Raw genomic sequence first — 27722 nt, 5'->3', positions numbered from 1 at the left:
CTAATCAGACAGAGTTTGCTTCTGAGAGATGGGGCAGGGAAGGAAAAGGAATGGAAAGGAACAAAGAGAAGAAGAGATAAGAGGGAGGGAACAAGAGGGGGAAAAAAAGAAGGTTAAGGAATAGATGTATTGGTTGCTAGTTTGCCATCGGCATTCAGTTTCTGCCTTCTCCGACTTAAAAGCCCTGCCCAAAATAATTTCTTTATATTTGAAAAGGAAGGAATCCCTTGAATAATGGTAAGTGACATAATATGTGCTAAACTGATTTCCGATGAGAAACTGATTTATCTCCTATATTTCAGAGCCCTGGGAAAGTTGACATGGAGGGATAAATGGATTTCAGGGCAGGCAATGAATTTCTGAAGTGCATTTCAGAAGCCCTCCTCCAAATCATAAATAAAAGCAGGCTGACTACAGCCTTGCACAGATTACCAAGACAAAACACCATATCATCCTGGATCCAATCACAACACCCTCCTCACAACACCCAAAGTGGATGACCAGATGTTCTAGAAAGATGTTTCCCAAGGCAACTTCCCTAAGAGTTCATCAATTAAAAAAAAAAAAAAAAAAAAAGCAGTTCAGAACAGGAGGGCTTGAAAGCAATTACTTGGGGGAAGAAATTATTGTAGGGAGTTTGAAGAGTAGAAAAGAATAATACAATCTTCAGTAAAGTCAGCGGCAAGAATCTAGTTTCAAAATACACCTAACTTTTCTCATCCCCTTAAAACTGCACCTCCCACCCTCAACCACTTACTAGCAATTCCCACAATCCAAAGGCACCTGGCACCTTGTGGTTATGTTTAACAGATCCTCAACCTAATTCCAATAATCCTGTTCAAATTTGAAATATGAAGGTAGGGCAATGGTAATAGTAACTGCAAGGAAGGCAAAGGCTAGCAAATAAGAGAACTCACTCACTCTCTCTCCAATGGGAGAGAGAGGCCCCCACCCACAGATCTTCAACTCCTGCCATTTCTTCCCTGGCAGCAGAAACTTTGTCGAGAAACAGAACCTATCTTTGGACATTTCACAGCAAAAGTGAAACCAGAGATTGACACTTACATTTCATTTGCTTGGAGATGGACTTGTTAGGTTCAAGCCAGTGCTAGGGAGAAAAAAAGCAGAGATTATGGGTCAAATGGCTGAACCATACGATGCATACTTAATAACTAAAAGAAATTCAATACAATCTTTTTCCAAAGCACAGTCTTGGTTCCCATAGATATTCCTCAAGGTTCCACCTTCTTCAGATCAACACAAATGATTCCATAATAAAAATACAACAGGCAAGGGTATAAATTACAGAGAATTAACACTATGAGTAGTATTTGAGTCATACTAGGAGAGAAGAACTAGGGAGAGAACATACACTTCAACTGGATATTCTCGTGGCTCTAGTGGATCCTAGGTGATGGGGTTCCATTGCTCTGGGCAAGCCACAGATGGCTAAGGACTTTGATGTCCATGACCTCAAAGAGCCACAGTCCAAGACAGCTACAGTACCCTATTTCCCTGCCAGGTAGCCTCTGTTGTGAACAGTGGGACAAGTGAGCCTTAGCCCAATCATACAGAGGCAATTCTTCCTTACAGTAGGGAGGAACAAATGACTTTAAATATATCACTTCAGAGGCCTGAGATCATCCAGAAGAAACACTAGCTGTATCACAAAACAAAGAAGCCCAACGACCTCAGTAGCTCAGAATGGCATTTAGTGACAAGCATTTGAAGCAGATACCATGCTGATCCCAGCAGCCAGTTCACTCTACATGCTAAGAGCCAGGTAGCTTTTGATATCCCTAACCATGATGTCCCTGAAGCCACTTAGGGCATGCCAGGAAGCATCACTCTATACATCCACAGTTTATAAAGACAATAGGAGTGCCATTGGTATCCATCAGGAGGTTAGAGAACCCTCACTTGCCAGGCACTCATCACACTTGATACTAGAGAGGAAAGGAGGACACTTACCATCAGTGGAGGCTTACACCCTTGTGTCATCCAGTTAAGCCTCAGAGTTCTGTAACACCCCTACCTTTTGATATAAATGCATAACCATAAAATCTAGTAAGAGCTAGCATATGCTGAGTGCCTCCTAAATGCCAGGGCCAGCACTACCACCCCACTTGCAGATGAGAAATCAGGAGGCTTGGGACATTAGACAACTGGCCTGAGGTCACCTAGAGAATAAATGATAAAACCAGTGCACAGTGGGATTCCAGAGCACAGGCCCTTCGCCTTGGCCATGCTGCCTCCCCAGAAGGTCTGCTCTAAAACACACTACTCTTGATAAACATTCCTTCTTTCCCCAGGAGTAGATAAATTGAGTGGCCAAATCAATAGTTTCCAATCCAGGGGGTAAGATCTCTGCAGTCTTCAAAAATTAGAAGAAAGGTCTTTTCACTATGTCAACATCAGGAAGAGTTTGACAGAAAACCACACATTCACTTCTAATGTATTACACAAACTGAATAGCAAGTTTCTTTGATTCTGATCAAAATTATGTCTGTTTATTTTGAGAACCCTGTTTTTCTCCTCTTTTCATTTTTTTTAAATTGTGATAACATATACATCATATTCACCATCCTAATCATTTTTAAGTGCGTAGTTCAGTAGTATTAAATGTATTCAAAACAGTGCACAATCATCACCACCATCCATCTCCAGAGCACTTTCACCTTGTAAAACAGAAACTCAAGTCCTAATAAACAGTCACTCTGCAGCCCCCTTTCTCCAGGCCCTTGGAAACCACCATTCTACTTTTGGTTATCTCCTTCTAGTCAAAAGTGATGTTTGGCATTCACACAGTTATCATTTAATAGTGGGGAAATTTCTCGATTGGACTACTTACTACCTGTATAACCGTGTACAAAATGTTTAACCTCACTCTCAATTTCCACAACTATCATATGGGAATAGCAATCATACCTACTTCACAGGGTTATTGCAAGGATTTTAAAAGTTAGTAAATACTAAACGTGAGACACTTAAACAGTGCCTGGCACATGAAAAATATCAATAAGTCCTTGTTTGCTGATGCTTTTGTTAGTTAATAAGTATGGTTTCATTAGCAGACCACATCCCATGGAGGAGAATAATAAAAGGGGCATCAGATGATTATGTTCTAGAAATAAATAAGATAATTTAGAACTAAGGCAAGAAAAAATACCTACTGAGATCAGTATCTACTGCTACTGTCTCACAGAGAAAAATCACTAGTCATTTGGCCAATAAAGTCTGAAATACATTTTCTGAATTCCCCTTGCTTGGCATCCTTTGAACTCCTTAGCCCTTCTCTGCCTAACTGCGACCTGCCTCTCCTCCTCATCTCTGCTTACATGGAGGACAAGTACATTTCATTTGATATGCCCATACAAGTTAGTGCCAATCTCCCAGGGCTGCAAAGAAGGATCCAAGTCTCAGTGAGAATGAGTACCACGATGGAATGGCAATATCTGCCATGGAGGGATAGGGAACATGTAAGGGATGCCTGCAAGGTATCTTACCATCTGTGCCCTAAATAAATTATTTATTTTAAATGAACTGGCCTCCTCATTATCCTATGAAATACAGTTTCTGATGGATTCTGACCTTCCTCATCCTCTCAGCCTATTCACACCCTACCCTTGCCTCTCAAACCTTGTGCATCTTAATTACTTATGTCTATAGTGTGACCACTACATACTTTTCCCCAGGACAACTATTCTTCTGCAGTGAGATAGTCATGGGGTATAAAGCCCTAAGAAAAATAGGCTAGCAATAGTCATGTTTCAAGGGATTATAGGAAATCATTTCTTCAGAGAGGGTCAAGCTCAGTTCATGAACTTAATTTTAATTTTTATTAAAATTTAAAAATCTGACTGACCTATGGCCCAACAATCCCCTTATTTCCTAATTTGCCCATATGAAACACAGAGGAACATAACAAGGATCCTCATTGCAAGATTATATTAAATTATAAAATATTAGAATATTAATGGCCATCATCAGGAAAATGGTAAATAACCTATAATCTGTTTATGTTCTTGATGATTCTTCAGTGTATTATAGGAGGTAGATCTTTATGTGTAATGTTATTAGACCTCTAAAGCACACTGCATGATGAAAAAAGTGAACTGCAAAATTTATAACTATGGCCACAGTTCCCAAATCATGCACTGACGTGCCCCAGGGAAAAGGAGTCATTCTAGACATCTTTCAGATATCCACCGTGCAAACTATAAGCTCAAGGAAGTTCCCAGCTCCAATATCAGATCATGCTATATTCCTTTTTATGTCATACTTTTTGCAATTCTGAGTTGCTGGTGATTGCTGTGATAAAAAGCAAGTACTATGCTAAAAGAGGCATGAGAGGTAATGAGTATGGAAGTATTTGATCTGGTCCCAGATTCTGAGGAAGCCAGGGGGCAGCCAACAGGGGACACATCCTGTTCCTGGGTAATGGTGGTTAAGAATGAACTGGAAATACTATTTTCATGTAGGTCATGTTCTAAATGGCCCCAAGGTGTTAGGATATAAATACCAAGTTTGTTGTCTCTAACTCTTATTACAGAGGGCACTATGAAATAAATACTTTTGACCTAGGGCACCATGAAATCATTACTAAGATACTAAGAGAGCCATAAATCAACAAAGTTTGGGAACCTCTGAACTATGGTATCATAGAATTAATGTGTTTTCTTTTTTAAGTAAAAAGTACAAACACTACCCTATATTTTCAAAGAATACATAATAAGTATCTAAATGTATTTTTAAAGATCTGAAATGAAACATGATAAACAGATAAGAGAGAGAAAACAGGAATTTAGAGGTGCTGCTCAAAAGAAACTATGACTTCTGTTTTATCTGTGATGTTTTAACTTCTGCTTTTTACATGTATTCATGCATTACATGAATAATTAGAAGTCAGTATTTTTAAAAAGAAAGCTAAGCTCTACTCAGGATAAAGGTGGATTTTTATGTAGTTTAGACTTATTGAGACTCAAGAAGAATTTCATATATAACAGGCAGATGTCAAGTCCAGCTAAGCCCCCCAGCTTTGGCACTGCAGTCCAATACAGAAGCCAGGAGGCATGCGTTCAAATCCCAATTCTGCCACTTATAGTGATGTGACCTCCAGTGAGTTTCTTCCTGTTTTCCCACTTACAGCATCATCGTACGGTATAAGTAGGTTAACACATTAAGAAGTCCTTAGAACAGAGCTTAGAGCATAGTGAAGGCTTAGTAAACCCCAGCTGTTCCCACCTTCTTTGTGTTCACTCAGACACTCCCAAGTTGATGCAATGACCCCTCCTAGTGGGCCCACCTCTGGAACTCTCTTCTTCTAACACTCCCACCCCATCTGCCTTCTGTTCTACATGAAAGGTAATTAATTCTCCTCCCTTTTTTCCTTCTTCCTTTTAGAGTTGCAAGTTGGGCAATGAATTCAAATCTGAACTACACCAACAACTCCTGCTGTTACTACATGTACAGATGGATTACACGCCTTTGAAAAAGAAAGAACCATGATTCTGCGTGCTTGGCAATTAGACAGGAGGCTCAGAACATACACTGCATTGCTATTTCCCTTTCAATTCCTACTTGGAATATATGCTAGTTGTTGGTTTTGTTGGGTTTTTTAAAATTCTGCTTCCTTACTGGAAAGTGAAATTCCCTAAGAGAGGTAGAAAGAAAAGCCTGCCAACCAAATATCTGAATTTGCGGCTGGTTTACTATAGCTGAAACCTTTATTTCTTCAACTTACATTTAGAATAAGAATTCCAAAGACTAAAGAAGCTAAGATCCAATTACTGATTCTATCTAATGCGCTTCAGAAGTCAGATAAACCTGAGGAGGCATTCCTTCAGCATGATCTGAAGGTATCGGGAAGGTAGGTCTGCAGGGATACTGCCAGGGTTCTGCCCAGATGCCCTCAGAGGCCCTTTTCTCCTTAGTTATACAGCAGCTTGATCGTTCTTAGGAAGGCTGCCTCAGGTTCCTGGAACCCAATGCAGGGGAGAAGGAGCCTCCTCCACTCACATCTTCCCTGTCAGGTTAAGAAGTGACAGGTGGGGGAGGATAAGTACCTCTGCTCCCTTGCCCCTAGGCCAGGACAATTCTAAGGCATGACCTACACTCTTCCAGAGCTCCTCTGTGGCTTTCAGCCAAGTTCTCCTCTGTACAACTTTGTTCAACATCACACACTTGTGTGACCATCCACCCTTCTTTGTCTCAATCCCCCCAAGCTCCTAAAAGTCTTTTTTCCTGGGAAGATTTCCTAATAAAACTGAAATTTTCATCTCTAGATCCACTTCTGGGTACCACAGTCAAGACAGCCTCCCTAACTCCCCACCAAAAACTGCCCTCTCTCCATGGCTTGACCCCCAGTAACCAGTATATCCTGCTATGAGAGGTTCCAATTTATTTTTTATTTAAACTCAATTTGCTGGGCAGCCCGAGTGGCTCAGTGGTTTAGTGCCACCTTCAGCCCAAGGCCTGATCCTGGAGACCTGGGATCCAGTCCCACATCAGGCTCCCTGCATGGAGCCTGCTTCTCCCTCTGCCGTGTCTCTGCCTCTCTCTCTCTCTCTCTCTCTCTCTTTCTCTTTCTCTGTGTGTGTGTCTCATGAATAAATAAATAAAATCTTTAAAAATAAAAAAAAATAAACTCAATTTGCCAACATACAGTATAACACCCAGAGCTCATCCCATCAAGTGCCCTCCTCAGTGCCCATCATCCAGTCACCCCATCCCCCCACCTTCCTCCCCTTTTGCAACCCTTTGTTGGTTTCCCAGAGTTAGGAGTCTCTCATGGTTTGTCTCCCTCTCTAATTTTTCCCACTCAGTTTCCCTCATTTGCTTAGAGAAGTTCCGATTCAAACAAGGTTTTCAGTCTGGACAATCTAGCCTGACCACATTTCAAGCCACCTCTTAGAACAAATTTATTTTGACTGATAGCAGCTTGAAGCAAAGAGAAGTTAAATGAAGCCTCACAAAGGGGTGAAAAGTAGGGTGCTGGCTAAGCCCTCTACTCTCTGATTCCCTCTTCTGTGGTCTTGGGGGACAGATTCCAGGACTCCTAAAATTCCTTCAGCTCTCACATTCTACATTCTATGAACCTGAAGTATGAGAACATTACCAACAAATGGTTCTTTTTAATTTTGCTAGGCTCTGTTACACTTAGCCTTAGATCATTCTTCTCTACCCCATCATAGAAATGGGGTATTTCTTTCATATTCCAACTTTGGCTTGTTTGGTGAGGGAGAGGAAGATGGGTGTGAGGTGGTGATTATGACTAAGTAGATTGATTTTTAATTTGGTAGCTGCTGAGCTAGGAAAAAAAAAAAAACTAAACAAAAAACCTCCCCAAAGTAAACAATATAACACACTTGGTTATCTTCAAGTGTTGGGCTTCTGTTGAAATTGATTCAGCCTGTGATTACAGAATAAATTACACACCCTTGGTGCCCTACACCAGAATAATGCATAGCTCCAATAAATGTCTCTTATCTCTTATCTTTCTTAAAACCCTTGGTGCCCTACACCAGAATAATGCATAGCTCCAATAAATGTGTTGAGTAACAAATGGGGCTTCAAACAAGAATGAATGCACCTCCCAAGCAGGAGTTTGTTTTTCCCTTCAGAAGTAACCAGATCCATAATCTACCAATTCTCATCCTAGCCCTGAAAAGATGGCCTGATTCTCACATCTCACCTGGATAAAGCCCCAGAGTAACTCAGTCTCCCTGCATTATCTAGCCAATTTATGCCATTTCTAGGCCCTCTGGCCTCTACAGGGGAAAAAAAGAATGCCATCCAAATGAATGCAGCCTAGCAGTGTTCTGGGTCAGCCAATCAAAACTAGGCCCTAGCTCATTAGCTACCAGTAACCAATGGTTTTCACTCCAGTTTCTTTTTTTTTTTTTTTTTTTAAGATTTACTTATTCATGAGACACAGAGAAAGGGAGAGAGAGAGAGAGAGAGAGAGAGAGAGAGGCAGACACAGGCAGAGGGAGAAGCAGACTCCATGCAGGCAGCCCGACATGGGACTCGATCCCGGGTCTCTAGGATCAGGCCCCGGGCCAAAGGTGGCGCTAAACCTTCTGAGCCACCTGGGCTGCCCTTCATTCCAGTTTCAATGAAATCTATAACACAATGGCAACAACAGCAAAACTATCTACAGACTAGGCATGCTCACAAGTTATTGTCCTCCTGGCAGTAACCTAGGCAAAGAAACCTTTACTGCTTCAGTGCAATGTTTTTATTTCTTCAACCATAACTGCTCCTGCATTCTGGGTCCTTAGGGATAAGCAAAATAGAAGTAACAGCTGGGAGAAGAAACACCTAGGAAACAGAGGCAGAAACAGGAAGCCTAAGAAAGCATAAGCACCATTTTTTTTTTTCGTAAAGTATCAGACAGTATAAATATTTTAGGTTTTGTGGCCCATATGGTCTGTCAGGACTACTCAACTCTGCCATTGGAACACGAAAGTAGCCAGAGACAACACATAAATGAATAGAAATAGCTGTGTCCCATAAAATGTTATTTACTAAACAAATGGGGGCCATCCTGACACCTGTGTGCCAACCCCTGTTCTACATCCAAGAAATCCTTAATGTATGTATACTTAAAAATAAAATAGTCTGAAAATACAATAGAGGTTATAAAAACACTCAGTGCTGTTTATTTTAAAGTACATGAAAACACCAAAAATGCAATTACAGAGGAAATGATGGGATTCCTTCAGGCTTGTTACATTGGAATTTACCACCATATAACACTTGCTGTCAAGCCACAGAAATTTCACATTGTTACCAAACTGTTCTTTTTTTTTTTTTTTTAAAGATTTTATTTATTTATTCATGATAGACACAGAGAGAGAGAGGCAGAGACACAGGCAGAGAGAGAAGCAGGCTCCATGCACCGGGAGCCTGACGTGGGATTCGATCCCGGGTCTCCAGGATCGCGCCCTGGGTCAAAGGCAGGCGCTAAACCGCTGCGCCACCCAGGGATCCCTTACCAAACTGTTCTAAGGTCAAAGATCTTCTAGCTGAAAGAACCATGAACCTTTCAAACTCTTTAAAGCATGTAGTAAAAAGACCCATCACATGTTGATAATATTGACTAATGCACTTAAATAACAACCCTATGGCATAGTTATTATTATTAGTGTTCCCATTTACAGATAAAGTAATTGAGGCATAGGTTAAGGAGGCTGTTCAAAGTCCTACAACCAGAGGTAGGATTTAACCCCGTCTTCCTGGCATCAAAGCTTTCAGCACCTGAGCAGTAATGTCCTCCAGCCTCCTTCCTTCTTGATGTTTTACACTATAGCCCATTCTTATAGTAAGTCTACAGCTACCATTGCTTCCAGAAGGTCTCTCTCTCCCCATTCTTTTCTTTCTACTCTGTATGTTCCTGGTCAATCTCCTTTGCTGGTTTCTCCTTCTAGACATCCTTTCTAAAAAATGGATAGTCTTTAGCTTTCAGATACTCGTCTTATTCTATATTCTTTCCCTTGGCTGTGCAGTATATTTCCCAAGGTTTATGGAAGTGAAAACCTCATGGGGTCCAAAATCTCCATGGGGGGCCTAAACCTCTTCATTGAGCTTCAAATCCATATTCCCAAGTATAGACTAAACATCTCTACCTCAACATTTCATAGGTACCCCAAATTCAACATGTCCAAAACTTACTACTTCCCGCAAAACACTCTTTATATGATTTACTTGGTTAAGTGGTTCCACTTGTACTTGGAGCCCAAAGGGGCCCTGCAAGAAGCTTAGACACCCAGCTAGACAGGCCATGTAGAGAAGCTCTGAGATCAAGAGTTGTATATTCCAGGATGCCACATGCAGAAGCAGGAGGGCCCCCAGCCCTACCTTCCAGCCATCTCCATCAAGGTTCCAGGAATATGAATGAAAACATATTGGACCCTCTGCCCCCCACCCAGAATAGATCAACCACCAGCTGCATACCACTGAGAGAGCCCAGTTAACACCATGTCAAACAGAAGAATCACTTTGCTGAGCCCTCCTCAAATATCTGACCCAAACAATCCTAGAATATGATAAAATTGTGTTCATCTAAGCCCCTGAGTGTTTGAGGAAACCTGTTACACAGCAATAGATAACCAGAACTCTTACTCCTTATTATGGAATGAATGGTTGCTCCCGAACCCCCACCAAATTCACATGTTGAAGACCTGACCCCCAATGTGATAGCATTTAGAAGTGGGACCTTTGAAGGTAATAACATTTAGAAGTCATGAGGGTGGAACCCTTGATAGAATTAGTGCCCTTATAAGATTAGTAAGAGAGGCCAGAGCACCTACATGCTCTCTCTCTCTCTCTCCCCACCCTGTGTGGACACAGGGAGAAGGCAGTCCTCTGCAAGCCAGGAAGAGAGTTTTCACTAGGAACCAAATCTGTTAGCATCCTGAACTTGAACTTCTCAGCCTTTAGAATTGTGAGGATTAAATGTCCTGCATACGCAGGTGTTTTCTTATAGCATCCCAAGCTGACTAAGACACTCCTCATTATTACTCTCCATGGATATAACACAATTACAATTGAACTTGTAAAAGACATTTGCTTGAGCATGCATGAAAAAGAAAAGTCTGGTCCAATTGCCAATCCTTACTTCTACTGCTTTTATTTCTCCAAGTTTTATACATCATCTTTACAGTATAGTCTTCCTCTCAGCTTGACTTAAAAACTGTCTCTAGAGCTATTTGAAACTTCCAAACCTGCTGGTCTCCCATCAGCTCTGATGTTCTTGCCTGCTGGAAGCCTCTGGTGAGTGCTTCTCTGTCTACTGATGGAACTTAAACCTTACCAACCTAATTAATTCCTGCCCTCATCTGAACCAAGTCCAGGAGCTTCCCACCACCAAGGAGGAAGACTATCTTACCCTGAATATCTTCCTGTTTTTCCCCCAACTCAATAAGGATAAAATGGCATTTTCGCCACGCTTATTCCTATGTCTGCCTATTGGCCCAAACAAGATAACCAGTTCATGTACTTGCTCCTTCCTCCACTAAAATTTGGACATCCCAGTTACCTATGACTTACAGATTACAACCTGTCATTATCAGGCATCCTCATACCTCCCTAGGAGAGGACATCAGGTGTAGACAGAGTCAATTATGAGCAACCATTTTAGTTCTGCTCTCTGCCGAAGACTATGACAATTTCCACAAATCTGTCAAGTTAATACCTTGGGCCACAATTGAACCATTAGACAAAATATCCAATTTTCAAGCTGTTAAGATACTGCTATGCTCCTTGTAATTTGAGTACTCTAAGTCTTTTCCCATAAAGCCAAGTTACTTGTCCATACCTCCTCCCCAAATAGGCATCCAAGTAGTCTTGATTTTTAATACCCCTGAGACATTAAAAACAAAAGTAGACTCATTAAGCAGACAAATTCATGACCAGTGACCTAAAGCAGCAGTACAATCCTTCTCTTCAGTGCAGGGCTGCCCTAAATGTAATGTACCACTCTTGATCCTATGTACAAGCATCTGTGAAGCAATTGTCCCCAAGAGCAAGAAGCAGCCTTCCAAAGGCAGGAGCAGCTGGTGGGACATAATGCTGTCTGGCTTCCTGGCATGAGCCCCAGAGTGAAACCTAAAATCATTGGGATTTTTTTTTCATTCCATTCCATGTCCTCCTCAAAGGTACCTTTAGAAAAAGCAAACTGCTCTAACAGAAAAGGTCTTTTCCCATTATTAATAAAACTCATTGATAGGTTCACTAGTTCTTTCTGGCTACCAACATAGAAACCTCAGGGCTGTAATTCTATCCGGGGGAAGAAGGCATCAGGGTTCAGGATGCCCTTGCATTTATGACTTTCCAGGTCATCCTATCAAAAGTATAGCCAGTGGCCACACGACATAAACTGCCCAAACACAAGAGTGTTGGAGGAGATTGCCACAGAGATGTTGATTTCCAAAGTGAATTTGTTGTCTTAGGGTATGAGCCAGAATGGTCCTTAAGTGAGAAAACTCAATGATACTGATGTAGTCAATGATACTGATGTAGGTCCTTGAGTGAGAAAAGTCAATAATACTGATGATCCCTTAGAAATAGGGAAGTTAAAATCAAAAGCACTGAGTCCAATCTTCCTGCAGACTGTAAACCAACACCCACAACTTAGTCCCAGTATAATTCCTCCTCTGACTAGGCTGGTTGGAAGGACAGGGAAGGGTACTTCCTGCCTTCTCAGGCCCTGGGAGTGACTTCTCTCTAGCTGGATTTGGGAAATGGGGAAAGGCAGAAAGAGGGAAAAGCCAGGACAATGGACAGCCTAAACCATAGTTATAGAAAACAGAATTACAAGGGGCACCTGGCTGGCTCAGTCAGAAGAGCATGGGCCTCTTGACCTCAGGGTTGTGAATTCAAGCCCCATGTTGGGTATAGAGATTACTAAAATAATAATAGTAACAAAACAAAGTAAGAAAACTGAATTATGAAACCCAGTTCATCATTTCCAAACTTCATATTCCCAAAGAGAAGCTACTCAAACACCTGAGAAGCAGTGGAGAGAATATGTTACATTTAAGAAAAAAATACCTGGACTTAAGTCAAGTACTACCTTCTCCTTTTAGAATTGTTTCTTCAAAGACTTCTAAGCTTATAGTCCCAGCTTTCTCTTTCAGTAAAATGAGAGGGACACCTAATCTCAGGCACTAAAATGATATGAGTTCTTCAGAAGAATATGGTAGAAACTCGAGGGGATTTTTACTGACTGGTGTTCAATCTGCCTCTCCCTACATCAAAACTAATGGAAATTCTGAGCCCTTGCCATTAAAATAGCAAAAGACAGTCATCATTTACTGACTCAGTCTTCATCACTCTCAGAGCATATGGGGCATGAGACATCTTGTCAAACATATGGTGTTCCAAATGTAATAGTGCTAAATATTTAATATTCCCAATGGTTTACTGTAAATCAAGTTGTGAAGAGTTGTAGGCAAACCACCAACTCCCACACCAAAGGTAAGTTCCACTTCAGTTTTTCTAACTAACTTATTTTCTCTGTTGATTAGCTTTCTATCCAAATAATTCATCAGTTTTATTTTCCATTGAGAAAAAGTATGAGACCTGGTAAAACCACCAATGCTGGTCAATTGATCTCTGCTTAAAACTCCCGATCAGCATGTCTGTGTGCTTCTGGGCCCATTTTTCTAATTACTCAAGGCTCACACTTGTCTACCCAAAGATCATAATAATGGCCATCCTGCCTTTAAAAGAAGTTCTGAACATTTCTAGATTTTAGAGTTGCTAACCATGTTGTATTTCCTCACATGAATGCCTCACCTATGCCAAGCCAATGCACAATAATTATAAGAATCACAACAAAAATAGCATATACCATGTACTCAATATATACCATTTGTTAAACATTTGCATACTTTATCTTGAATTCCTATATCAACCCTACCGGTAGGTACTGTTATCTGTTTTAACCATCAGGACAGGGACTCGAAAAGGCTCAATAACTTGGTCAAGACCACACAGTTTATCCTTCAGGAGGGGTGGGATTTAAGGCACATCTTTCTGAGTACAAAGTCCATGTGGTTTCATGTAGCAACTATTCTGCAACCCAAGTGGAAGCTATAGTCATACTGAATCCTCAGAATCAAAAGTCTCTAAAGGCTATGATGCGGGGGGAAAAATGACGATTCAAGCAGCCCTGTAAGCAATTTAATGGATACATCAGATAAGACAGTTTTGTTTTGAGTGCAGCCCACATTTTTTCCACTAATCTACTACCCAAATCTGGACACTAAACATTAAGCTAAACCAAGTCAAAATACTAAGAACAATGAATCACATCAACCTAAACACTTCTTTTTAACTTTAAAAAATAATTTTAGACATATGAAAAAGGTACAAACATAAGCACCCTCTTCCCCTAATGTTAGCATAATACATAACCAGACTACAATTATCAAAATTAAAAAACTACTACTAACACAATGCTAGTAACTGAACTACAGACTTAATCTGGAGTTCACGAATTTTCCCTTGCCAGATTTTTCTCTGTTCCAGGATCCAGTCCAGAATCCCACATGGCCTTAGTTGATCTGTCTCTCTAATCTATGAGAGTTCCATAGTCTTTCATTACCTCAATACTTTTGAAGAATATAGGTAAGTTGCTTGGGAGAATATCTCTAGCTTCAGACTTTCCTATTTTTCCTCAAGATTTGAATGAAGTTATGCATTATTGGGGAGTATACCACAGGGATGATGTGCCCTCCTCAATGAAGGATAATCAGGGGATATGTGACATTGGAATGTCTTCTCACTGGTGATGTTAACCTTGATGGCTTGGTTAAAGTGGTGCCTACCAGGTTTCTCCACTATAAAGTTAGGCTTTCTCCCTTTATAATTAAAAGATATCTGGAGGAGGGTGATGGGGAGAGGTACTTTGAGACTATACAGATATGTTGTTTCTCCTCAAACTTCTGCCCACTGATTTTAGCATTCATCAATGAATCTTGCACACAACTATCATTGTGATATTCCCTCAACCCTCCCACACTTATTAATTGGAATTCATCTGTAAGGAAGAGCTATCTCTTCTCCCCCTTTTATTTATTTATTCAACTACTTATATCAGTATGACTCATGAGTATTTTACTTTATAGATTATAATCCAATAGTATTGTTATTTATTTTTGTCACTCTAATTTTCCAGTTTCAGCTACTGGCAGCTCATTCAGGTTAGCTCTGTGACTTTCTAGTGACCTTTTATTTTTGATCAGTTTCTTACTTTCTGGCACCACAACATGCTCCAGGCTTATCTTGTGATTTTCCTGCCTCTGCCCTAGAATCAGACATTTTTTTCAAGCAGCCTTTGTTCCTTTTATTAGAAAATGATATTTGGAAACCAAATCTAGGGGGTTGGCGTGCTCATTGCTACTGTGGTGTCATTGCTTCTAGGCCATCTCAGAAACCAGAACTTGGAACAGCATACATATGCGTACTAGCCCACATGCACACATGCACATCTATATTTCTGTATCTATGTATATATTTTTTAAAAACCATGAGTTCATACCAACATCTGATTCCAATTCTAAAGATTTCTCTTAATAGTTTATCCAGTATCTCCCTGATGACTCAAGAAATAAGAAAACAACTCTTGCATTTAAGTGGTTTCCAGATATTATCTACTCTAAGAGTCAGCAAATTATGGCTAATTGCCTATTTATAAAATACTTTTATTGGAAAGAAGTTTCACTAGAACACAGTTATATCCATTAATTTTGGTTTTGTCTATGGCTGCTTTCCACTAGAATAAAATAATTGAAAAATTATGACAGCAGTGGTATGCATCACAAAAATGAAACCATTTTCTACATTTTCTATCTGGTCCTTCACAGAAAAGGTCTAAAAATCCCTGGTCTAGGTTATGTTTCAGATTTTCACTTGGGAGATAATTAGAAAGAGTGTGGGTCCAAATACCATCCTTCCACCATTAATGACTAGCCCTGTAGCCTTAGACAAGCCACTGACTCTCTGCACCTCAGTTTTCCCCTTCCTTACAGTGTGGGGAAGACTAGAGACCATGACAGTAAAATTCCTGGCATATGACAGATGCTCAACTAATAGTAGCTAGAATTACTTCCACGGGCTGCTTGTTTAGAGTTTAGGATGGAATTTTGCACAAAAAGAATCTATATTCAGTGGTTATAAAACTAATATAGTCCACAGAGTCTGTTTGCTCTGCAGGGGTTTGAACCATAATCCTAAACTAAATATTTACTCCATTACTTACTAGCTATAGAACCTTGGGCAAGTAACAATATCTTTGAATCTGTTTCTCTCTCCATAAAAGGATAATATCTTCATAAGCCACAAGAAACTATGTCTATGAGTATCTTTATGCCATGATCCCCAATACCAGCCTGAAGACCAACGCTGGGATGGCTATGTCAAAAGTAGAATCAGCCACCTGGGTGGCTCAGTAGTTGGGCGCCTGCCTTCAGCTCAGGTCATGATCCCGGGATCTGGGATCGAGTCTCACAGCAGGCTCCTTGCAGGGAGCCTGCTTTTCCTTTGTCTGTATCTATGCTTCTCTCTCTCAGTCTGTGTCTCTCATGAATAAATGCATAAAATCTTAAAAAAAAAAAAAAAGTAGAATCAGTATGTGCTAAAATACATGTTCTTGGTCCTAGCCCCAAGGATTCTGATACAGGAGGTCCAGAAAAGGGTCCACACTCAGCATTATTAGTAAAACCCTAAGGTGATTTTGTTGCGGAGCCAGGTCTGGGAACCACTGTTAACAGTAGGAAATGCCACATGAATCCCCTCTGTGACCTCACGTCAGCCCTACATCCTCACTAGTATCCTGCTACTCCCTCTCATTTGGGTAAATGTTTGACCCATTAGAGAGTTCCTGCAAGTGCTATAGGAAAGCAAAATCTCTTTCTGAGCCACTGCATTGTATATGTTTATAGAAGATTAGGTCTTACTGGACTCTAAAAGCTAAGTATGATTCTCCACATTTCAGAACAAAATCTAATCTATTCCTTAAACAGCCTGTTCCTTTACAAAATACACTCTGTAAGCTTCTCCTCATTGTATTGGGTCAGTAAATATGAAACTAAGAGCCAAGTGGAAAGGGAAGAGAGGAGAGAAAGATGACCAGGAACACCCACAGGAGGACCAAATTAAAGAAGACAGAGTGGACCCGTCTCCGCCCCCCGCCCCCCGACTCCAGACCACCTATAGCTAGACCCTTTCACACACACTGACTTGCTTGGCAGTGGGGAAGGGTAAGAAGCAGAGATCAAAGAAGGTATAGGGCCTCCTAATCCATATCTAGGAACCACAGAAGGGTTGCAGAAATGGGAAACCTCAGGTGGTGGGAGCTGGGATGGATATTCCTGGGACCTTTTTTTTAAAAAAAATTTTTATTTATTTATGATAGTCACACAGAGAGAGAGAGAGGCAGAGACACAGGCAGAGGGAGAAGCAGGCTCCATGCACCGGGAGCCCGACGTGGGACTCGATCCCGGATCTCCAGGATCGCGCCCTGGGCCAAAGGCAGGTGCCAAACCGCTGCGCCACCCAGGGATCCCTCCTGGGACCTTTTGGATGTAAGGGACATATATCCAACATATGTCACAAACATATATATGCTGGTACAGTACCCAACTCAAAAAGTAAGACTCCCCTGCTCACTCTAACAAAAATTAACTGATAGCAACAAGGGCAGGTATACCCAGGAACAAGGATATAATGAGGGCTGTTAAAATTACTGGGTTTCAAAGAGCAGCTTTGAAACTATCATGATTGCTCTGAAAGGAACTTCTTTGGTCACCCACAGTGTGAGTCACTCCCCCAAATGGGTCCAGACAGAGGTTGGCTCTTACCCGTTGCTTCTCTGGGTCCACAAAACGAATGCCAAAATAGTCCTTCTCCAGCAAGCTGTAGTAATTGCAGATGTGGTCAATAAGAAACTGCCCTTTGGTCTCCCTCTGCAAAAAAAAAGCACATTTAAGTTTCAGCCAGAGCTCACCTTGTACATTCATGTCTAAAATGTGCCTCATTTACCCCATAGGTCTGCACTTAGAGAAATGGATTAGCCCACTCCAGTCCCTGAAGCAGGGGCTTCTACACTCTTAACTACAATCCACAGTGAGCAATGTATTTTTACACTGTGGACCATTACACACACACACACACACACACACACACAAAATCAAAGGAATGCTAAAAAGAGAGCCAAAGAGACACCAAACCACACCCTCCACAGATGCAATGTACTCTAATATGTTCTATTTTATTCTGCTATGGGCCATTTAATTTATTTAAAGCTGTTTATGACTCTGAACACTGACTTAACAACTCAGTACCTAGTGGAGCCCCACAGTTCACAAACCCACATATAGTACACCTGAGTGTTTGTCATAATTGCACAGTAGGTATTCATTCATTTAGTTTTCATAACAATCCTAAAGAAACAGATGCACTGAGAGGTTAGGTGGTCTGCCCAAAGTCACACAACCTGTACAGAGCAAGGTAGGATTTGACCCAGGCCACCTGGCTATAGAATCTGGGTTCCTACCACAACACTTTGTCTCCACTGCAACTCTGCCAAAAGGCCCAACCTGGATGGCATGAGACTACAGTGAATAGTATTAGATGGAACACCCTGCTTCTCATCAGGAAAGGTAGAAAATCTGCTGCTTTGGGCCTCAAAGCCAGTACACCACATCCATAAGGGATGTGGTATGTGGCGGGGGTGGGAGAAGGGCAGACTGGGACAGGCCCAGGTGACCTTGGGCAAACCCCCCAGCTGTTTCACATGGGCAAAATGACCCCATTAGATTATTTTTCCTTCTAAAATTCTATAAATGAAAGATTTGTCAGCCGAATCTGATTAAGATGAATACCATTACCAAAAACACCCTGTTAATAGCAAGGACTCTTCCAAGCCCTCATCAGGATATTTGATAAGATTAATTTCTGCTTCCATCAAAGTTGCTGACAGACCCATGGAACATTTTAGGGGTGGAATGTGACCTATAAAAACAAAAGAAGAAATTAGAGACATTAAGTTAGCCACTCTTCCAATCCACTAAAAATAATTTTGGAAGAGGTTTGATCGGTTCATTAAAAACTACTAGCATCAGCTCAAGAAGTTGATGAAAAAGCCACTCACTGATCTGGGATGTACCACTCTGAATAAAGAACAAGGGCATATAAGCACATATTGTGATACAAAGCCCAGATTCTCCTGAAATCATGTTGAGTTCAATTTGGAATAAACTTTGAGCCTTTGCTTCCTTTATAAGAGAAACCATCTGATGTAGCTCAAAAGGGACAAAGCATTAAAATGGAATTTGTTTTTAGATTTCTCTAATTGTTTTTAACCCTGGAAGCTCAAATGGCAAGCTATATCTGATGACAGCTGAATCTACTGCCCAGAATATAATCAATGGATTTAGTTTCTGTTACAGATTTACACTGTAATGCATCCATAGTTAAGAGGCTGTTGAAGAATCAAATCACTGAATATAACATGCGAGTCTGTCATTTTCTGATTGTATTGCCAAGCTCTCTGCATTAAGATTTACTATGGTGGACGGCCCCCACCACATGCGAGACACACAAGATTACGTGGGTCAAACCAATGCTTTGTAATGATGTGGGATTGAGCAGAACTTGATTGTGCCTGACAGCTAGCATTTTGCCCTGAGGATCTACTCAAAACAGCAAAGTTTTTTTTTAAATGATTAAACACATCAACCAATACATACTCTCATATTATATAAGACCCTTGAGAAAAGGAAATGCCACTGTAGACATTGTGTTGAGTAGAATACACAAGTGTGGCTGAAACAAAATTGATACCTTCCACAAAAGCAAGTGAGGCCAGTTTCCATGCTTCCAAGCCACCAAGCCCCTGTTCCTAAAAGCACTGCCCACAGACCAGCAATACTGCAGAGCAGTAGCCTCAGCATCACCCAGGAGGGAGCTTGTTGCAAACACAGAATCTCAAGCACAGCTCAGACCAACTGAATGTAATATGCATTTTAGCAATAGCTCCTGGTTATTTACATGTTCATTCATTTTGAGAAGCACTGGTCTAGGGAAATGTCCCCCATGTGTGAGAAGTGCAAAAATTGTACCTGTCTGCAGACTGCACTAGAAAAAAACAAAAACAAAAAACAAAAAAAAACAAAGCCCTTTTTCCCCATGGAAAATTGTCTATTCCTTAACTCACAAAAATGGAACTGTTTTCCATTCTCAGGAATAAAAATTGCCCCTGCATCTACAGGCTGCCAGCCAGCCAGCCTCGTCATCTTGAGATGCTCTTTGTCGCTGATTCATGCCAAGAAAGCCAGCTTACAGCCTCGCATTCTGCTCTGCTCTGCCTGGAAATCTGGACAATGTTCTTTAGGCACTTAACTTCATATTATTATCAGTTCGGTGCATGAAGCACAGTTCTTACACTAAAAAGAAAGACCACCCAGACCCAGTACCAAGGATCAGAAGAGCTCATTCAGTGCCAGGTGTGTGAACCCAGGTCCAGTTGCCAGTTCCATATATCTCATAGCAGGGGAGGGCCTTGGGATGAACAAGGCCTCCCAACCCCCACTCCTGGAACTCTGTTGAACTGACCTAAATCTTCCATTTGCTTCCTCCTGAGCTTCCTGAGAGTAGAAGCCACTGCTCACCACCCTGCCTGGCACACTGGAAGTTATTGAAGGAATAAATGAGGCATTGCTTTTTCTCATAGAAAACCTGGGATCTAGGAACAGATGGGTAGCCAATGGAAGACACAAACATCCTCGAGGAGATGGAGATCCCACAAACATAGTGGAATTAGCCAGCTGTCACCTAAATCCTTCAAGGTCTATGCAGAGAAGTAGTTATCAAAGATTTCAAGTGCAAGACTTCCATTTTTAATGTCAAAATTTTCATTCTCCCACAAGACAGCAGCTGTACGTTCAATACTGACTGAATGGAAGAGGGGGGAATCCAAAAAGCTTATATTAACTCTTTATAGCTATTACCCAAGTTGTGTTTTACCACAACAGTAGCACATAAGAAAAACATTAGGACATAAGTATGTGATATGTGCCTTAAGACAGTGCCTTAGGTTTAGACTTTAGATGCTACCTTTAAATGAGGTTATACAGTAGGTCTCAGAAATGCCCTGACATCATTGAAGAAACACTGTATTCACCTCACATGTTTAAACTTATGTCCCAGTACTGGTTGTCATCACCTAGAGCACACTATGGATTGATTTACAAATACGGTGCTAAAATATCATAAATAAAATCATATTTTTTTTCAACTGTAGTTTATTTAATGTGTTTAAAAAAAAAAAAAAACACAGGAGAGGGCCAGGTCCTCTCTCCACCTTCTCTGCCCATTTTCTGATAATTCTTGGTGTGTGTGCATATCCCTGAATTTCTTGCAATAATCCCATATTCTCTCAGGGCCTTCTCTCATAGGTTGGAAAGGAATCTAATTTTTGTAATTACAAACTAGCTGTTTTTCAAAAAAAAACAAAACCCCACCTCTCATCTCCACCTGAAAGTATGTACTGGAAAAAAAAAAAAAAAAAACAGCCACTATGTTAGAGTTCTGTTAGTCGGCTGACCTAAAGCAAGTCATGAAATCTGAGACTTCGTTTCTTCTTGTGTAAAAGAGAAATAATGGTAACTTACAGAGTAACCTATTCGGGTAGATTTGAGACTCATTCATATATTTGTTAAATATCTATTTTGCAAGACATTGGGATGGGCATTTGAGATAATGAATGAAACACAATTTTTAATCTCACAGGTCTTAAAGCTCTAGTTTGTATAATATGAAAGCATTTTGCAAATGGCAAAGCACATACCATGGTAAAAGGTCATTAACAATAATATTCATTAACAATAATAATCTGAATCTTAAATCTTTGTATCCAATTTCATAGATCCTTTTAGATACAAGGAAGGTAAGAGGAACAGTCTTTTCCTCCCAGGCCTGGCCTCTGGGGAAGGAAAACTGAACAAAGAGACTAAGAACTCAATTCTGTTGCTTAACTCCTCTTGCAACTAATTGCTGATGATGCATTTAGATGCATTTAGATGATGCAACTCTAGTTCTACTGAAGTAAAAACAACAAAATGTTTGTGCTTAAAGAAGAAGAGCAAGAAAAGAAGAAGAAGAGCAAGAGAACTCAATTGGCTAAATCAGCTATGGCTGGTCTTCAGAGAAAAAGCATGGCAGATTTCAATCCCTACTTCCTCAATCTCTAAACCAAGACATTTCACTACCTTTTAGATACTGGTTAAGTGAGAAGAGTACCAATCCCAAACTACTTAATGTATCGCTATAACTCAAGGTTTAGAGTTTGAATAGGTACCTTCAGGAATAAAAGTATAAACCTCATGATAGGTACTATTCATTGAACACTTATCATACACCAAGAATTGTGTTACATACTTTGTATTTAATATCCTGACAACGCACTGATGTAGCTAACATTCTCCCCATGTTATAGACATGATGCTCACTTTAACTGTGAACTTTCAGGACTGCCAGCAAAATTCTTTGTTGTTTCAACTAGTAAAAATTGGGTTTTCTGCTTATTGCACCCAAAATTTTCACTCAAGAAAGAAGGTGAATCAATAGGGCCAGCAGGAAACACTATCACAGAGATTATCAACTAATGAACCAAGCAGCTGAGTCCATCTACCGTGTCCTATTTGACCAACATAGTATTTTTGTATCTCCAAAATGAGAACCTGCTCAGAAAATCTGGATCCTGGCTGCTTTTGAAAAGCTGGAGGATCTAGAAGCTGGACCATAAAGGTCTGCTGGAGCTCAGTTGCAGATCCCCTTTCCATGCAGAGTGAACCTTGCAGTTTACACTCCCACCTGCCCTAGGGTCTTCTACATCTTCCATTTCTCACATTTCCCTGACCCTTAGAAAAATTTGAGTTTACAACCCTGATCTGAGGCAAATTAGACGCTTTCAAAGTGTTCCTTAGGTTTTCCTTGAAAGTACTTAGGAGCATCCTCACAGCCAGAAAAGGTCCTCAGTGGATGCAGCTTGAGCTGCTCCCTAAGGCTGTGTAGCCACTGAAGTCCTAGGACCCTTCAGCAGGGAAGAAGGGTCCAATACAGACCAGAGACTTTAGGGAGGAGCACAGGTATGAGGGGAGTAGGCAACAACTACAAGAATCTGAAACACAAATCTAGGACACTGGGAATAGTTCACTCTGGGGCAGGAACTAAACCTCTCCAGGAATCCTCTATGACAAACACAAGTGGGACTACCAGACCTTGTCTGCTAGTAATTAAGGCCTTGAGACTTTTGTTCAAAGGGCTCTGTTGCTCAGAATCCTATGTTCACATGAGTTACTCCTTTTGAAAGGGGCAGCCTGTACAGATACACATTTGGGGGAAGTACAGAATTATCTGTCTCTGCTGATTCTTTTACAGGAAAGGAAGAATTCAATTCCCATCTGGATATCTAGAAACTCCAAAGGGGCTTCTAGACAATTATAAGGCCCTGAACAGTAAACTGAATGCCATCAGGGGTAGGTCTTCTCCCTAGAAGTTGCATTTCTTTTGTGAATTAAGGTCCTCATTCCATTGATTTTCACAGAGAGATAAACAGTAGTTTATCAGAGAAACTGGTAAACTAAATAGTTCTGCTTCTATTGTAAAGGACAAGCATTAGTTAATTTAAGAAGTATTGTGACTTGAAGCATCTGGGTGGCTCAGTCAGTTGGGCATCTGACTCGGTTTTGGCTCAAGTCATGATCTCGGGGGGGTCATGGGATCAAGCCCCCATCAGGCCATGCACTCAGTGCAGACCCTGCTTGCCCCTCTCCCCCTGCTCCTTCTCTCTCTCTCTCTCTCAAAAAAAATTAAATAAATAAATAAATAAATAAACAAACAAATAAATAAATAAATGCAATATTTTTAAAAAAGAAATATTGTGGCTTGATTAAACCTTTTTATAAGCACTGTTTATTTCTCTGCTAAAAAACTTCAAGCATATTTGCATAAATGTGTACATTTTGTTATGGTAGGCACCATGGATTTAACCAAAACAGAGCTTTTCTTTAGAAAGAAATTCACTTTTATAATTGGATTTTAAGTAGCAAGTATTACTTTGTTAATTGTTCCTTCCCATTGTAGACATAACTGGTATTTGATATCTGGCTGGGACATTCATTCAGAAAATGGCAGTATCCCAAGACAGTGAGGAGAGAAGTAATATTAAAGCTGTTTAAATAGGAGGAAATGTAAAGAAAGAACAGAGGGGACCCTCATGGTTGAACCTGTGATTCTCATACAGATTAAAAGTTAGTTTTGATTTGATGGGGAAAAGAGTCTCTTCAATAAATGGTGCTGGGGCAGCCCCGGTGGCCCAACGGTTTAGCACTGCCTTCGGCCCAGGGTGTGATGCTAGAGATCTAGGATCGAATCCCACATCGGGCTCCCGGCATGGAGCCTGCTTCTCCCTCTGCCTGTGTCTCTGCCTCTCACTCTCTCTGTGTCTGTCATTAATAAATAAATAAAATCATAAATAAATAAATAAATAAATAAATAAATAAATAAATAAATAGTGCTGGTAAAAGTGGACAGCTACATGCAGAAGAATGAAACTGAGCCACTTCCTTAAACCATACACAAAATAAACTCAAAATGGACTGAAGACCTAAATGTGAGACCCGAAACCATAAAGCTCCCAGAAGAAAATAGAGGCAATAATCTCTTTAAGAATGGCCATAGCAACATTTTTCTAGATAGGTCTCTTAAGGCAAAGGAAACAAAAACAAAAATAAACTATTTGGGCTACACCAAAATAAAAAGCTTTTACACAATGAGGGAAACCATCAATCAAAGGCAACCAACCAAACATGAGAAGATATTTATTTGTACATTATATATCTAATAAGGCGCTAATATCCAAACTATATGAAGAACTATGACTGAAGACCAAAATAACCCCAAATAATCAAATTTTAAAATGAGTAGAGGAGGGGCACCTGGGTGGCTCAATCATTTAAGCATTTGTCTTTAGCTCAGGTCATGATGCTAGGGTTCTGGGATTGAGCCCCATATCAGGCTCCCTCTATGGCAGGGAGCCTGCTTCTCCCTCTCCCTCTGCCCCCCCCCACACACACTTCTCTCTCTCTCTTTCCCTCTCACTCCATCTCTCTAATAAATAAATAAAATCTTTTTTAAAAAAATGAGCAGAGGACCTGAATAAACATTTTTCCAAAGACTTAGAACAAGCTGTGTGGTCAACACACACATGAAAAGATGATCATTCATTATCAGGAAAATGCAAACAATGGAATATACTCAGCCACTAGAAATGACAAATACCCACCATTTCCTTCGATGTGGGTGGAACTGGAGGGTATGATGCTGAGTGAAGTCAATCAGAGGACAATCATTATATGGTTTCACCCATATGAGGAATATAAAAAATAGTGAAAGGGATTATAGGGGAAAGGAGAGAAAATGAGTGAAAATATCATTAAGGATGACAAAATACGAGAGACACCTAACTCTGGGAAATGAACAAGGGGTAGTTGAAAGGAAGGTGGGGGGGGAGCTTGGAGTAACTGGGTGATGGGCACTGAGGGGGGCACTTGGCGGGATGAACGCTGGGTGTTATGCTATATGTTGGCAAATCAAACTCCAGTAAAAAATATATTAAAAAAGAAAAATGCAAACCAAAACCACAATGAGAAATCACCCCACACCTGTCAGAATGGCTAGAATCAAAAAGAAATAACAAGTGTTGGTGAAGATGTGGGGAAAGAGGAACTCTGGTGCACTGTTGGTGGGAATGTAAATTGGTAGAGCTATGGTGGAAAACCATATGAAGTGTCCTCAAAAAATTAAAAATAAAAATACCATATGACCCAGTAATCCCACTACAGGGTGTTTACCCAAAGAAAATTAAAACCCTAAATCAAGAGGACACAAGTATCCCTCTATTTATTGCAGCAGTATTTACAATACCCAAGATATGGAAGAAACCCAAGTGTCTAGCAATAAATGAATGGATAAAGATGTCAAACACACACACACTAGCCATAAAAAATGAGATCTTGCCATCCACAATGACATGGATGGACCTAGAATGTATTATGCTAAATGAAATAAGGTGAATTAAGTCCGAAAACTATCATGATTTCATTTATATGCAGAATCTAAAAAACAAGACATAAATAAAAAGCAGAAACAGACCCATAAATCATAAATACAGAGAACTGATGGTTCCCAGAGGGGAAGGGTAGGTGGGCAAAATAGGTGAAGGGAGTGGAAGATACAAGTTTTCAGCCTTGAAATGAGTAAGTTACAGTAATAAATGGTAGAGCATAGGGAATACAGTCAATGGTATTTTAGTAGTGTTATACAGTGACAGATGGTAGCTACACTTGTGGTGAGCATAGCATAATGTATAAACTTGTTGAATCACTATGGTATACACTTGAAACTGTACTATTGTGTGTCAATAAGTGATATTGTACGTCAACTATACTTAAATTTTAAAAGTTGCTTTGATTTTTATTATTCAAGTATCTTCAGATGTATAAAAGATAAAGACAAGGCTTCAGGAAGCTGAAGTACCTAATTCTGAATATATATCTTCTATATAGTAATTGTATATTGTGGCTAAGATAAATGAAAATACAGGCTTAGATACATTAAAGACATTTTTGTGCACAACAAATAATCATATGTTAGGGGAGGGGAGGATTATAGCAGTGACCTGAAAACCAAAAGATAACAAAACTACCAAAGCCAGACACTCATGGCAGGGAAGAAGGCAGGGAATCAATAGTTTCCTGAAAGTAAGTATGTGGCTGCAAAAATAAAAGGCCAAACACAAGTGGCCACCTAGCCTGTTGAGGCTCACTGGCAGAGGCAAAACCCAACTGCTTACCTCAAGTCCCTGGTGGCCTCTACACCCTCTGAGAAAACAGAAATATACTGCCTTTCTCACAGCTAGAGGCTTAGTAGGCTGGAGAAATTTTAATAAGCCCTAAAGAAGAAAAACAAAGAAGTAGTACATCCATGAAAAGAAACAGCAGCCACAGCAGGTTGACTACTTTATTGTCTGGGTCCTGAAAGGTGTCTCCTGAAGGACTGTCACAGTCAAATAAGCCAGCAGGGTGCTTTGCACTTGGTGATGTTTCCTTCTCTTTGCTTTTCTTTGGGGTGTTTTTGCCTCTGTTACCTCGTCTATGATCCACATCTTTCATTATTTTTTTTAATTTAAATGCAATTTGCCAACATATAGTACCTCATTAGTTTCAGATGTAGTTTTCAATAATTCATTAGTTGTGTAAACACCCATTGCTCATCACATCACATGCCCTCTTTAATGCCCGTCACCCAGTTACCCCATCCCCCAACCCTCCTCCCCTTTCAGCAACCCGCAGTTTGTTTCCCAAAATTAAAACTCTTGGTTTGTCTTCCTCTCTGATTTTTCCCCATTCAGTTCCCCTCCTTCCCTTATGGTCCCTTGTGCTATTTCTTATATTCCACATATGAGTGAAACCATATGTTAATTGCCTTTCTCTGATTAACTTATTTCACTTAGTATAATACCCTCCATTTTCATTCTAAAGGATGGGCTGTGTGTCTACACTCAGTCATAGGGTCATTTCTCTTCTGACTGACACACAGATCCATCCCAATGCTTGAAGAATCATATTTGATGTTTCAGCTCTTAGAAATTTCTGTCACTTCTCAGTACACAAAAGATTTTTCCTTCTCCTGCTTTTTTTTCCTGTTCCCATTTTTGGGTTTGGTATCCTTGTCAGACCCAACTCCTGAAGGCACTCACTTCAGAATAATTTTAAAGTTTTCCAACTCCAATCCTTTCTGCAATGTCAATGAAGTCTTTCCCCAGCTCCCCTCATGGTGTGGAAACAGGCTCAGAGAGACTATTGACTAATTACCCAACATCAATACAGCTAGAAAGGAGCATAGTCAATATTTAAGCCCAGGTCGGCTTAATTTTGTTATTATACTCAAATTTTCAAATAGTTGAAAAGAAATACCTGGATAATATTAACTTGATAACATCTACAAAACCTTACACTTAACATCATACTTAATGAAAAGAAACTAGATGCTTTCCTCCTAAGATCAAAAACAAGGCAAAAAAAAAACCAAAAAACAAAAAAAAAAAAACAAGGCAAGGATGCTCCCTCTCACAATTTCTACTCAATATT

At 40.3% G+C, this 27722-nt stretch overlaps 1 protein-coding gene across 2 annotated transcripts in view; it reads right to left on the bottom strand.

Annotated features, from left to right (window-relative positions):
- Window positions 1-27722, bottom strand: part of FRMD3 (FERM domain containing 3) — a 293422-nt gene that overhangs the window by 133974 nt on the left and 131726 nt on the right. For both annotated transcript variants that reach the window (XM_038526989.1, XM_038526988.1), the window contains exons 2-3: window positions 17370-17474; window positions 1066-1108 (exon numbers count right to left, since the gene is read on the bottom strand). In XM_038526989.1, the coding sequence (XP_038382917.1) occupies window positions 1066-1108; window positions 17370-17474 (148 nt within the window). The remainder of the gene's footprint in view (window positions 1-1065; window positions 1109-17369; window positions 17475-27722) is intronic.

The sequence above is a fragment of the Canis lupus genome, chromosome 1 (assembly GCF_011100685.1).
Source record: "Canis lupus familiaris isolate Mischka breed German Shepherd chromosome 1, alternate assembly UU_Cfam_GSD_1.0, whole genome shotgun sequence".
NCBI classification, from domain to species: domain Eukaryota; kingdom Metazoa; phylum Chordata; class Mammalia; order Carnivora; family Canidae; genus Canis; species Canis lupus.
Note: the sequence above shows the minus strand (reverse complement) of the source record. Positions and strands in the feature narration are given on the sequence as shown.